The 15,037-nt window shown below is 37.2% G+C and overlaps 1 protein-coding gene across 3 annotated transcripts; it reads left to right on the top strand.

The window, feature by feature from the left end:
- The first annotated feature begins 683 nt into the window (after positions 1–683).
- On the top strand, positions 684–11,401 carry LOC133543695 (cytochrome c oxidase assembly factor 7). 3 transcript variants are annotated; one of them, XM_061888404.1, is made up of 4 exons: positions 684–702; positions 1,153–1,275; positions 7,667–7,807; positions 10,855–11,401. In XM_061888404.1, the coding sequence occupies exons 2-4, from the start codon at positions 1,170–1,172 to the stop codon at positions 11,292–11,294; spliced, it is 687 nt and encodes a 228-aa protein (XP_061744388.1). In that variant the 5' UTR covers positions 684–702; positions 1,153–1,169; the 3' UTR covers positions 11,295–11,401. The 3 variants fall into 3 exon arrangements, with proteins under 3 accessions (XP_061744388.1, XP_061744389.1, XP_061744387.1); XM_061888405.1 differs by lacking the exon at positions 684–702 and adding an exon at positions 806–824; XM_061888403.1 differs by lacking the exon at positions 684–702 and having other exon boundaries at positions 898–1,275.
- Positions 11,402–15,037: the final 3,636 nt, after the last annotated feature.

Here is a 15,037-nt window from a genome sequence, read left to right on the forward strand (position 1 = left end):
ACAGGTACCGGTATATTAATAAAACATAGCTGCTTACTGTCTTTTTAGCATAAAACATTTATTTGATATTTATTGTATGTATTTATAATCAGTTAAAACGATACAAGTTTAGTGCGAGTATTTTTAAAGTTGTGCACTTGAAACATAATAGTGTTTATGGAACCGCAATAGTTGTTTTTATTATTTTTGTTATTATTATTATCATTGTAATCTATTGTTATGGTTTTGCCTCTTTGTGATGTTAAGTTCCTGTTATACAGTACATGCCTTGAGCTCTTATTTTGAAGGTGAAAAAGAAGGGACATTATGTCATCTTGGAGTGGAGCAGAGTTTTTGAAAAGAAGCGAAATAAAGTGGTCCTCGTTTTTTTTTTGTTTTTTTTTAAATGCTTATTTGTAAATTTAAAAAATTAAGTGTTCCTTGTTTAAAACTAGAGCCTCCCCTCCAAGATGACATAATTTCCGTTCTTTTTCACCTTCAAAATAAGAGCTCAATGCATATACTGTGTAACAGGAACTTAACATCACAAAGAGGCAAAACCATAAAAATAGGTTACATCCTCATTATTTGTGTTTATTTTTTTTCCTTGGAACAGCAATAGCTGGCGAAGAGGTATATTTTTGACGTCTCGTAAACAGAGGTCACAACGCCGGAAGTACATTACTCAAAGGGGCGTAGCTACGGGACAGAGTTGCCAAATGGGTAATTGTAAGGCGCCGAACGATAAGCTTTAAAATATTGTATTTTGAGGCAATACATTTGTGTGTTGACGTTGCTACTTTTGCTAAAACGTGGCATTACGAAATGGTGTTTACATTTAAAGGGTAAAATTATCGTACATTTTTAGGGAATTAGTCATTCACAGAGGGTGAACTTTTAGCGCTAATACAATAATTATCGTACGTCTGGCAACGCTGCTACGGGAACCTGCAAGGGACTGTTACTAAACCAGTTTTAACTAAACGCCACGCACAATCTCTTAACTTCCAAAAAAACATTTATTTGATGTTTATTGTATGCATGTATAATCAGTTAAAACGATACGTTCGTAGTGAGAGTATTTTTAAAGTTGTGCTCTTGAAAGAAAATTGTTTATGGAACAGGAAGGTCACAGCGAGCTGAGGTAGATAACGATTATTATTCATTTACCAGAAAACTAAAGACAAATAATGGCGGGACTCATCAACTTTGAGGACGAGGAAGAAGTGAAGCAGTTCCTGGATAATTTAGGAGTGGAGTACAGCTTCCAGTGTTACAAGGACAACGACCCTGAAGGTAAAATTAAACATAAAAAAGAAAAACCAAACTTTGTTTTGTTAGCTTGCATTGGCGGTCATTGGTACGGTGGCCGATATGGACAAACACAAAACCACATGCAACAGGGGAAATGTATTACATTTAACTCCAAGCAGGTCATCAAAGCTCACACCAGCATTTTGGAACACGAATGAAGTAATATAAGAAAGGTAAAAATATAATAAATATATTTGTTATTTAGAATTTTTACTTTTGCTCCTCATTGCATAAAACTGTGGTGCGTTCAATGACCCTCGATTTAAGTCAGAAACTCAGGCGCCACTAGGTTTTAAAGGCCTACTGAAATGATATTTTCTTATTTAAATGGGGATAGCCGGTCCATTCTATGTGTCATACTTGATAATTTCGCGATATTGCCATATTTTTGCTGAAAGGATTTAGTAGAGAACATTGACGATAAAGTTCGCAACTCTTGGTCACTAATAAAAAAGCCCTGCCTGTACCAGAAGTAGCGGACGATGTGCGCATGACGTCACGGGTTGTAGGGCTCCTCACATTGTTTATAATCATAGCCTCCAGCAGCAAGAGCTATTCGGACCGAGAAAGCGACAATTTCCCCATTAATTTGAGCGAGGATGAAAGATTCGTGGATGAGGAAAGTTAGAGTGAAGCTCAAAAAAAAAAAAGGCAACAACTCCGTTTCAGATGTAATTAGACACATTTCCTAGGATAATTCTGGAAGATCCCTTGTCTGCTTATTGTGTTAATAGTGTTTTAGTGAGATTATAAAGTCATACCTGAAAGTCGGAGGGCTGCGGCTGCCAATGGAGGAGCCAAGATCATAGCTGCCTTTTTGACAGCTACAGGAGGAGGTCGCATAATCCACTCAAGTCTCCAGTAAAAGCCCAGGCATGTGATTTGAACTTAATAAAAAAGATTGAAAATAAACTGGGGGTCTGGGGCCCACAGGTTCAGGGCTTTAAGAACACAGGTGCCTGGACCTGTGTTCTGTTGTATTCTCCGTCTTCCATGTCGAGAGCAGTTTTGATTTGGGCTTACATGGTAAACAACTTAAATGAATGTTTTGGGCATTGTTTTATCCAGACGCATATATTTGTCCAAATGCAGCCAAGTAGACGCATTGTGGGTCTCCTGAGCGTCGTCTATATTGTTAAAAGAAAAATCTAAAGAAGAGAATCCCTCTGCCATCTTCCACTAGTTTTTAAAATATATAAATCGCCTGCTTGAATATTCACTCTTCTCTTCTCTGACTCTCGTCGTCATTTGGGATGTGCGCGTCTCGTCGTCATTTGGGATGTGCGCGTCTGTTGTGATTTCCTTTCCTGGTTTGATGACCCACCCTATATTGCCTCATCATAGCAAACCACCAACCAAACATAGATTTTCTTATATGTAAACCAGCCAATCATCAGTGATGATTGCTTCGCTTCGGAGCTTAGATTTTTAGGTAATTTTTTAATGGAAAACTGTAGTTTTACAACTGGGTTATCAAAAACTGTACTCCTTACGGGAAAATCATAGTTGTTGGCAAGTGTGGCAAACAGACGGATCAAGATTTTAACACACATTGTAGGTCGGAAAAAACAAAGAAAAACTGAAAATATTTTTTTATATTTTTACAGAGATAAAAAAAGACAGATTTCCGACTATAGACGGAAAAATCACATGCCTGGAGCCGACTTAATATCACAATTTTCCCATCCAAAACTTGCTGGTTGACGTAGAGAAACATGTTCGCTTGACCGCTCTGTGTTAAAGCTTCACAACAAACAAAGAAACACCGGCTGTGTTTTGGTGCTAAAGGCAGCTGCAATCCACCGCTTTCCACCAACAGCATTCTTCTTTGACGTCTCCATTATTAATTGAACAAATTGCCAAAGATTCAGCAACACAGATGTCCAAAATACTGTGTAATTATGCGATGAAAATAGACAACTGTGGTGCTGGGCTAATATGTTCGCTACCACCAATAACGTCACAAACACGTGTCATCATTCCGCGACGTTTTCAACAGGAAACTCCGCGGGAAATTTGAAATTGCAATTTAGTAAACTAAAGCGGCCGTATTGGCATGTGTTGCAATGTTAATATTTCATCATTGATATATAAACTATCAGACTGCGTGGTTGGTAGTAGTGGGTTTCAGTAGGCCTTTAAAGACTGAGGTACAGGAGATGCACTAATAATAACATGATTATAGTAATAATTATTGTTTATTGTACCGTTACGCTTGTGTGTCTAAGTCAGGGGTGTCCAAAGTGCGGCCCGCGGGTCATTTTTTAACGGCCCCATGACACATTTTAAAAATACAATTGAAAAAAATTAAAAACATAAAAAGTGATATAAAAGAGCAAACGGGTGAAATGTAACAAGAAATTGTTGCAATGCTTACTTTTATAACACAAAGCTGCCATGCAGGCTGTTTTTTTCTTTAAAAAATAATAATGAATCAAAATCAATGTCATTATGAATTATTGACCTATTCAAGGCTTCGATTAGGTCACATTAAATATTCCACTTGGAGATATTTTTCGGGGAAATGTTGCATATTTCGTGTTTTGCCATATAAAAAACTGAGCTGTTTTATTTTTTTTTAAAAGGGCCTAAAACAAACAAACAAAACATAAAACAACAATAACACTTAAAATTGACGGATATATCTGAAATTGATCTTGAGATTATGGTGCTAAAAGTAAACAGTAAAAAAAATGTATAATTTATTTTTTAATACTTTAATAAGTAGGACACTTTTGGATCCCCAATTTTTGTGTGATTTGTTTTTAAGTGTCATTGGTCAAAAAATAATAATGAATCGAAATCCAAAATGAAGGCTCCAATTATTATATAATCTCAAATATTCCACCTAAAAAAGTTATTGGGTGAAAATATTGCATATTTTGTGTTTTTTCCATTTTTTTCTTCTAATGTTGATCTAGAGATTTCCAACTTGCATAATAATAAAAATTATAATACTGAATAATGACATAATTTTGATATTTTTTTTTTTTACCAAAACCCTTTGGGGTCCCCGGGATCATAACTGAATGGAGGCCTAAATGTATATTTTTTATAGATATATTTTATTGGTTTTATAATAAAAATTATGAAAATGGCCCCTTCTTGCTCTGATTTTTCAGTGTGCGGCCCTCAGTGGAAAAGGTTTGGACACCCCTGGTCTAAGTGGACACAAGTCAACAGCAAGCCAAACTCCCTCCAAAATGAATATGGGAGTCAGGAAGTAACATTCTAGCTCCACTAGACGGCGCTGTCAAATCCAGTATGAACCAAAGTGAAACTGAAGAAAACATAGATAAATAAATGACTGCAAAGAAGTAAATAAACATTCTTATATACAAGTGAACACAATATGGATTTATTCCAAATCTCCCCAAAATTCACTAAACATGAAGCAATTGTGATGTAAACAAAAGTGAACAAACTTCACAAGTTAAATGAATGCATCACAACAGAACATGTAGTATGTATGTCTCATTAAGTTCCTAAAACAAATACTTACAGACGATGCTTGAGAAGGCGAGAACGAGACAAAGCTTAGAAGAAGTAGAAAAGGCAGCTTGAAGCAGAGATGTGGCTGAGAAACTCTTCTCCAGCTTGTTGATGTCAGATTTGTATCATAGCTGTGATTATGTCTATGATGCCACTCTGCATGTCAAAATAAAAGCCTGCATACACTCAAAGGTGCATTGCACACATTGTCACAGTGCATGTCAAAATAAAAGCCTGCATGTACTCCAAGGTGCATTGCACACGTTGTCACAGTGCATGTCAAAATAAAAGCCTGCATGTACTCAAAGGTGCATTGCACACGTTGTCACAGTGCATGTCAAAATAAAAGCATCCTCCGAATGCACTTTGGAAAATAAGGGCAGAACATGTATTATCATGATTTATATTCCCTACTGATGATTATCCTACATCACGCATGAGTCAGCTAAACTCTTATTTTACACTCTGAATAATGGCAGGTTATATGATTATTGAAATAAATTCATATTCTGGCCACATTTGATGGCACTTTTTGTAAAAAAAACAAAAAAAAAAACATCCTTTTTTTTTCGTTAAACAAAACCAATAGGGGTGCACAAAAATCGATTCACATCTGAATCGTGATTTTTATTCATCTTAATTCTATATGAATTCATCATTTTATAAAAAAGATTTAAGAAAACCATGGAAAACAATCAAAAAATCCATCAATGTTTATTTATATAGCCCTAAATCACAAGTGTCTCAAAGGGTTGCACAAGCCACAACGTCATCCGCGGTACAGAGCCCACATAAGGGCAAGGAAAAACTCACCCCAGTGGGACGTTGATGACAATGCCTATGAGAAACCTTGGAGAGGACCGCATATACTGTGTGTGTGTGTGTGTGTGTGTATATATATATATATATATATATATATATATATATATATATATATATATATATATATATATATATATATATATATATAAATATATATATATAATATATATATGGGGTGTGTGTGTGCGCAGGTGTGTGTATATGTAGAGAGACAAAGAGAGAGAGTCCTTACAATGAGATCATTTTGAGGTAATGTGTTGAAGAAAAGGTAATAATCATTTGCTGTGTCATTTTTTAAGTGTAAATCGGTTACAATATATATGTATGTATACATACAGTATATCAATCAATCAATCAATCAATGATTCTTTATATAGCTCTAAATCAGTAGTGTCTCAAAGGGCTGCACACAACACAAACCACTACGACATCCTCCGGCAAGTATGGAAGAGAGGGAAGTCTGGGCTTCTCTGCTTAGGCTGCTGCCCCCGCGACCCAACCTCGGATAAGAGTAAAAAGATGGACGGATGGTATTTACGCACTTATTTTTGCAGTATTTATCTGACACAAGTGGAAAATAACGCCTTCATTAAATATATATATATATATATATATATGTATATGTATGTATGTATGTATGTGTTTCTGTGTATGTGTATAAAATAAACATTTTTTTTATACAAATACTGTATATATAAAATACACCCCGCCTTCTGCCCAATTGTAGCTGTGATAGGCCCCAGCACCCCCCACAACCCCAAAGGAAATAAGCGGTAGAAAATTGATGGATATATAAAATACATTTTATTTATTTTTTTATAGATTTTAGAAAACTAGGAATTAAGATGAATAGGAATATATATACATATACAGTATATATATATATATGTGTATATACACACATATATACACAGTATATAAATATACACATACATATATGTGTATATTTGTATATAAGTATACATTGATTACAAGCCAATAAACATGTGTATATATACATATATAGATATGTATGTGTACAGTATTTTTGTACGTATATATATATATATAATGTATATTTACACACATGTATATACATACATTATGTGTGTGTGTGTGTGTATATATATATATATATATATATATATATATATATATATATATGCATATATACATATATATATTTATGCATTTATAGATATGTTTATATATTCATATATATATATATATATATATATATATTCGGGCTTCACGGTGGCAGAGGGGTTGGACGGCGTGGTGCATTGGAAGAGTGGCCGTGGGCAACCCGAGTGTCCCTGGTTCAATCCTTACCTAGTACCAACTTCGTCACGTCCCTTGTGTCCTGGGCAAGACACTTCACCCTTGCTCCTGATGGGTGCTGGTTAGCACCTTGCATGGCAGCTCCCTCCATCAGTGTGTGAATGTGTGTGTGAATGGGTAAATGTGGAAGTAGTGTCAAAGCGCTTTAGTACCTTGAAGGTAGAAAAGCGCTATACAAGTACAACCCATTTATCATTTAGTGCGTCTGCCTCACAATACGAAGGTTATGAGTAGTCCTGGGTTCAATCCCGGGCTCGGGACCTTTCTGTGTGGAGTTTGCATGTTCTCCCCGTGACTGCGTGGGTTCCCTCCGGGTTCTCCGGCTTCCTCCCACCTCCAAAGACATGCACCTGGGGATAGGTTGATTGGCAACACTAAATGGTCCCTAGTGTGTGAATGTGAATGTTGTCTATCTGTGTTGACCCTGCGATGAGGTGGTGACTTGTCCAGGGTGTACGCCGCCTTTCGCCCAATTGTAGCTGAGATAGGCACCAGCCCCCCCCCCCCCCCCCCCCCCCCGCGACCCAAAAGGGAAAAAGTGGTAGAAAATGGATGGATGGATATATATATATATACTCTTGACTTTATTTTGCTCAAACAATGGCATGTGAAACAAGTAAATAATTAGAACATCTTGTTGTGATGAATATTGTAATTTTGACGTGTTGTTTGTTTGCCCCCAATGTTTGTGCATTGACTGACGCCTCCTGCTCGCACGTTGTTGTCGTCTTCCTGCCAGGATGCCATAGGCTCGCAGACTACTTGGAAGGAGTGAAGAAGAACTTTGAGTCTGCTGCACAAGTCCTGAAACAAAACTGTGACAAGAATGCTCACGCAGAGAGCTGCTACAAGCTGGGGTCTTATCATGTGACAGGCAAAGGTACGCCAAAGGATGCCAATAATACAACCTACAATAGTAAAGTTAATATGACTAAAGCCTTGAATTATTTATTTAACATAAAAAAAGAGTATTTTATACTACATAACAGTGGTTCTCAATTTTTTTCACCACCTTAGAAAAATCTTTGCTCTTCATAATGACCAAGACTATTACAGTAGCGCAATAGGCCTAAGTATTAATTAAAAACAAGACAACCCTTTTATTTAACACATGTATTTATTTTAACACTGTGTTTGGAATTAAAACAAAACACTGTACTTTCATCGTGATTTTTTTGACGTACCACTAGATAGAGCCCGTGTACCACTAGTGCCACAGTTTGAGAATACTTCGCATAATATCAAGACATTTTAGTTGAAATAATTGTTTCTCAAATTATTTTGCCCTGTCGCTGTTTTTTCATTCCTGAAATAAACATGTTTAGCCCATTTTTCCTCAAATAATAATAATTTACAAAAAAAGTATATTTCTACAGCAAAGATGAGTTTATTGTCATCCTATTCTGCTTTATTTTGGAAAAAAATATGTATTTTTCTGTAATATTACACGTTTGTTCTCTCAACATTACAATTTTATTCTTGTAATATTAGTTGTTGTTTTTTAAGTGTTTTTCTTGTCATATCAGACGTTTTTTTCTCTTAACATTACAATTTTATTCTTGTAAAATTTTGACTTTTTTTTTTTTAAAGTTTTTTTTTTTAATAATGCACATTTTTTTCTCTTAACATTACAATTTTATTCTTGTAATATTTGGACTTTTTTTTCTAAAAAGTGTTTTTCTTGTAGTAATGCAAATTTTTTTCTCTTAACATTACAATTTAATTATTGTAATATTCGGGCTTTTTTTTTTTTTAAAGAGTTTTTCTTGTAATAATGCACCTTTTTTTCTCATAACATTACATTTTTATTCTTGTAATAAAATTGATTAGATCGCAATTTTCACCAGTCCTGATGTGTGTGTCAAATTTGGTGAGTTTTGAAGCATGTTAAGGGGTTCAAATTAGAGCTCAAAGAGGCGGCGATATAATAAATAATAATAATAAAACTTTAGAAATTCAATAGGGTCCTATGTCCCAAAGGGAAATCGGTCCCTAATAATAAAACCTCAGAAATTCAATAGGGTCCTTTGTCCCAAAGTGACATCGGTCTCTAATAATAATAAAACCTTAGAAATTCAATAGGGTCCTCTGTTCCAAAGGGACATCGGTCCCTAATAATAAAACCTTAGAAATTCAATAGGGTCCTCTGTCCCAAAGGGACATCGGTCCCTAATAATAATATAACTTTAGAAATTCAATAGGGTCCTCTGTCCCGAAGGGACATTAGGTCTCTAATAAAACCTTAGAAATTCAATAGGATCCTCTGTCCCAAAGGGACATTAGGTCTCTAATAAAACCTTAGAAATTCAATAGGATCCTCTGTCCCAAAGGGACATTAGGTCCCTAATAAAACCTTAGAAATTCAATATAGGGTCATCTGTCCCAAAGGGACATTCGGTCCCTAATAAAACCTCAGAAATTCAATAGGGTCCTCTGTCCCAAAGGGACATCGGTCCCAAATAATAAAACCTAAGAAATTCAATAGCATCGTTTGTCCCAAAGGGACATTCGGTCCCTAATAAAACCTTAGAAATTCAATAGGGTCCTCTGTCCCAAAGGGACATTAGGTCCCTAATAAAACCTTAGAAATTCAATATAGGGTCCTCTGTCCCAAAGTGACATCGGTCCCTAATAATAATAAAACCTTAGAAATTCAATAGGGTCCTCTGTCCCAAAGGGACATCGGTCCCTAATAATAAAACCTTAGAAATTCAATATAAGGTCCTCTGTCCCAAAGGGACATCGGTCCCTAATAATAATATAACTTTCGAAATTCAATAGGGTCCTCTGTCCCGAAGGGACATTAGGTCTCTAATAAAACCTTAGAAATTCAATAGGATCCTCTGTCCCAAAGGGACATTAGGTCTCTAATAAAACCTTAGAAATTCAATAGGATCCTCTGTCCCAAAGGGACATTAGGTCCCTAATAAAACCTTAGAAATTCAATATTGGGTCATCTGTCCCAAAGGGACATTCGGTCCCTAATAAAACCTCAGAAATTCAATAGGGTCCTCTGTCCCAAAGGGACATCGGTCCCAAATAATAAAACCTAAGAAATTCAATAGCATCGTTTGTCCCAAAGGGACATTCGGTCCCTAATAAAACCTATGAAATTCAATAAGGTCCTCTGTCCCAAAGGGACATTAGGTCCCTAATAAAACCTTAGAAATTCAATATAGGGTCCTCTGTCCCAAAGTGACATCGGTCCCTAATAATAATAAAACCTTAGAAATTCAATAAGGTCCTCTGTCCGAAAGGGACATCGGTCCCTAATAATAATAAAACTTTTGAAATTCAATAGGGTCCTCTGTCCCAAAGGGACATTAGGTCCCTAATAAAACCTTAGAAATTCAATATAGGGTCCCCTGTCCCAAAGGGACATCGGTCCCTAATAATAAAACCTCAGAAATTCAATAGGGTCCTCTGTCCCAAAGGGACATCGGTCCCTAATAATAAAACCTTAGAAATTCAATAGGGTCCTCTGTCCCAAAGGGACATCGGTCCCTAATAATTAAAAACCTTAGAAATTCAATATAGGGTCCTCTGTCCCAAAGGGACATCGGTCCCTAATAATAAAACCTCAGAAATTCAATAGGGTCCTCTGTCCCAAAGGGACATCGGTCCCTAATAATAAAACCTCAGAAATTCAATAGGGTCCTCTGTCCCAAAGGGACATCGGTCCCTAATAATAAAACCTTAGAAATTCGATAGGGTCCTCTGTCCCAAAGGGACATTAGGTCCCTAATAAAACCTTAGAAATTCAATATAGGGTCCTCTGTCCCAAAGGGACATCGGTCCCTAATAATATTCCAAGGTTTTTCTCGTAAAATATCTCAACTTTATTCTCATGTTATTGTGACTTAATCCTCATCACATATTATTAATTTTATCGAAATAATACGAGCATTTTCCAACGTTTGTGACCAGGTGGCGTGACGGAGTGTCTACAGACAGCGTACTCCTGCTTCCTGCGCTCCTGCAACAGCGGAGGAAAGAAGTCCGTAGACGCCTGTCACAACGTGGGCCTGCTCGCACACAACGGTCGCACCAGGGAGGGAGGACCCGACCTGGGCGTGGCCCGCCAGTACTACGAGAAGGCGTGCGCCGGCGGCTTCGCTCCCTCCTGCTTCAACCTGAGCGCCATGCACATCGACGGCAAAGGGGTGGCGCCGGATATGAAGCTGGCGCTGAAGTACGCCGACCGCGCCTGTGAGCTGGGACACGTGTGGGGCTGCGCCAACGCCAGCCGCATGTACAAACTCGGGGACGGCACGGAGAAGGACGAGAAGAAAGCGGAGGCGTTGAAGAATCGGGCGAGGGAGCTGCACGGCTTGCAGACGGAGAAGCAGCTCAAGTTTGGGGAGTGACATTGTGACCTTTTGAAATGTTCACATTCAATTTCTTTGTTTTATCTCACTTGAAGTCCCTTAAAATAGTTCAAATAAAATAAAGTTGTGCAGTATTTTGACCATCAGGAGGCGCTAAAACACAAGGGAAGTGTTTTCTTTTCTTTTTAGGGCTGTACCACGTTGGGAAGACTATGGGATCCCCCGGGAAGAGCTAGATGAAGTGGCTGGGGAGAGGGAAGTCTGGGCTTCCCTGCTTAGGCTGCTGCCCCCGTGACCCGACCTCGGATAAGCGGAGGATGATGGATGGATGGATGGGTCCGGCAACACAGATGCATCCAGCTCATAGAGCAGGGGTGTCCAAAGTTTTTCCACTGAGGGCATTAAATTGAAAAATTAAAGCATGCGGGGATCCTTTTGATATTTTTCATTTTCAAACCATAAAATAATATATATATATTTTTTTACCTTTAGGCGTCCCGGGGACCATTAAGGGTATCAGTCATTAAAATGTTAAAAATAAGTCAAATTATTATTATTACAGTACATCTCTATATCAACTTAAGGTTGATATGAAGTAAAAAAAAAGGGGGGTTTTTATGCCTTTTTTGTCAAAGATAACTTTGTTTTTATAGTAAAACTGAAATATGCAGTATTTAGTAATCAGAACCATTGATTTTAATTCACTATTATTTTTTTGGAGTAATCACAGTGTAAAGAGAAATAAAATCCCACTAAATATCTTTGTGATCCAAAAGGTGTCCCACTCATAAAGTGATGCATTTTTATTATATATATATTTTTTAAATTTCAACACTTAAGTTACGAGATCAACTTAAGATATATATCTGTTGATTTTAAATTTCAACTATTTTTTTTTTTTTTTTATGGTCTTTTGTAAATAAAACTTTGATGTTTCTATATGGCAACCACACAATATAGGCAATATTTTTTGCACATAAAACATTTTAAAGTAAAGTTCTTGAGGTAATTGGAGCCTTGAAAATAATTGATTATAACATTGATTTTTTTGTTTGTTTGAGCAATGGAAAAACAACTAAAAAAAAAACAGCCTGCATGACAGCTTTGAGTTAACTTTTTCTTGTTAGGTTTCACCTCATTCCACTTTTTTAAAATGTTTTTATTTTTATTTTTGAAATAGCATTTTCAGAATGTGTGGCGGGCCGCAAATGGCCCCCGGGGCGCACTTTGGACACCCCTGCTCTAGAGCCAGATGTGGCTCTTTTTATGACTGCATCTGGCTCTCAGATAAATCTTAGCTGACATTGCTTAACACGATAAGTAATGAATAATTCCGCTGGTAATCACAGTGACAAAAATAACGTTCAAAATATAAAAGCATTTTCATCCATCCATCCGGATTCTACCGCACCTGTTGAAGAAGTCGCATTAATGGTAAGAAGTGTTTTATTTATTGTTGGTTAGCCTCAGAATAACAATGTTATTAAAGAGAAGAAGATACTTATTATACTCTAAAAATGTTAGTCTTTCTTAAAAATGCACGCATATAGTTGTATTCAGTGTTAAAAATATATATATATATATATGGCTCTCGCGGAAATACTTTTAAAAATATTTGGCTTGTCTAGCTCTCTCAGCCAAAAAGGTTCCCGATCCCTGTACTACTTCATAAAATCAGTGTCAGTTGAGTCGGTCCATAGTACAATTGATCATGTATCATAACATGGAAATCTAAGAGAACGTGTTGTGAATGACAATACTAGAGAGTCAATTTAGAAATTTCGAAAATACGCACATTTTTGCCAGACCAGACGCTCTTGCAGAATTGGTGAGTTTTTGTGCTTATTAAGTGCCTCAAAGTGGGAGATTGATATTCAATGAAGCAAGGTGGGAAATTAGATCAGTGATTTTTCAGTGATCAGTAAATTGTTCCACCTCTATTATACTTGATCCAAGAGTCTTCGATTCCATTTGTGTATGGAAATAAATCTTCGCATCACATGTATGAGGATAGTCCAGTGGCTGAGACTGCTGACTTGGGATTAAAGGTACTGGGTTCAAACACAGATATAACTGACTGTATTTTGTTCCACTTGATCATACTTTAATGAGCCATCTCATCTTCACAAGACTGGTCATATCCCAGGGGTTAAAACTGTTGAATTAGAACAAAAAGTACTGGTTTCGAACCCCACTCTGGTTGATGGTATTTTCTTACAACTGATCAAATTTTAGTCAGCCAGGGGTCGTAGATAACATTTCTGTATGGAAAGAAAACACCTCTCCACAAGACCAAAGATAGCTCGGTGTGTAAGACTGCTGACTTGGAATCCGAGTTAGTGGGTTCAATCCCCGCTATAGGTGACTGTGTTTTGTTCAATCTCATCTTACTTTACCGAACCAGGAGTCCTCGATTACATTTGTGTGTGGAACCCAATCTTGTCTTTACAGGATCCAGGATAGACCAGGGGTTAAGACTGCTGACTTGGATTGAAAGGTACTGGGTTCACACCCCACTCTAGTTGATGATATTTTGTTCTACCTCATCATACCTTACTGAGCCAGGAGTGTATATGAAAAAAAAAATTAACTCCACAAGATCTAGTGTGGTTAAGACTGTTGACTCTGGTTGAAGCGTACAGGGTTCGAATCCTGGTTGGGTTGACATGTAATTTACAAAACTGGCTGGAGGCTATGAGGTGACATATATTGTCTTCCATGTAATGTTAAAATAATTAAACAAGTGTAATCAGTGAACTATGACCGAGGCGAAAGAGAAAACAAGATGTTCTTAGTGATGGATTTGAGCCCAGTAGTGCTGCATGGGAGGCAGCAGTCTTAACCATTTAGCTATCATTGGTCCAGGGTGTACCCCGCCTTCCGCCCGATTGTAGCTGAGATAGGCGCCAGCGCCCCCCGCGACCCCATAAGGGACAAGCGGTAGAAAATGGATGGATGGATGGTCCCATTGGTTTTGTTTTTGCTCATATACAAATATAATCAGTGAACTATGATCGAGGATAGACAAAATCAAGATAATCTTGGTCATGGATTTGAACCCAGTTGTAATGCGTAAGAGGCAGCAGTCTCAACCATTGAGCTATCCTTGGTCCAATTAATTTAATTTAATTTTCGCTTACATACTAATGTAATCAGTCTGGTAGATTGGCACAGGCATTTAACTTTTCCAAACACCATCCTGAATCATTTTTTCAATCGTAGTCCATGTTAACTACCAAACCGTAACTTAAAAGGGTTGGCTGAATAGCTATTAAGGTACGAAGCATTTGGTGCCAATGGTCATTCCCGAAGCATAACTTAAAAGGGTTGGCTGAAAAACTATAAGGGCTATTCGGCGACTGGACAGGTTATGACCGATGTAGTCAACCCTTACAAGTTACGATTCGGTAGCTAACATGGGCGCCCATGAAACTCTAAGACAGGATGGTACTAAATCTGTATAATCACCACCAGGTGGCAGCATTAACTTACTTGTCCAAAATAGTACAATTAAGCTAGGAATGCCCCAATAAACACCTTCACAATTGGCAGAAAATAAATAAAGCCTATTCTTTGGATGCGGGTCATTTACCTGCTTGTTTGAAATATTGCTGTTTTGAAAATTTTAAAGATGTTTTGTGACGACACGTCCAAGTCTTTTGATGTCTTCACATATCTCGGAAAGTTGGCTATATCTCAAAAGCCTGCACGCCTAAGCTTTGTTTGTTTGCCAGCATACTCGATACTCACTAGTTTTCAATATATTGACTTTAATGCTAAGC

Source organism: Nerophis ophidion, linkage group LG26, assembly GCF_033978795.1.
Source record: "Nerophis ophidion isolate RoL-2023_Sa linkage group LG26, RoL_Noph_v1.0, whole genome shotgun sequence".
In the NCBI taxonomy this organism is placed as follows: Eukaryota; Metazoa; Chordata; class Actinopteri; order Syngnathiformes; family Syngnathidae; genus Nerophis; species Nerophis ophidion.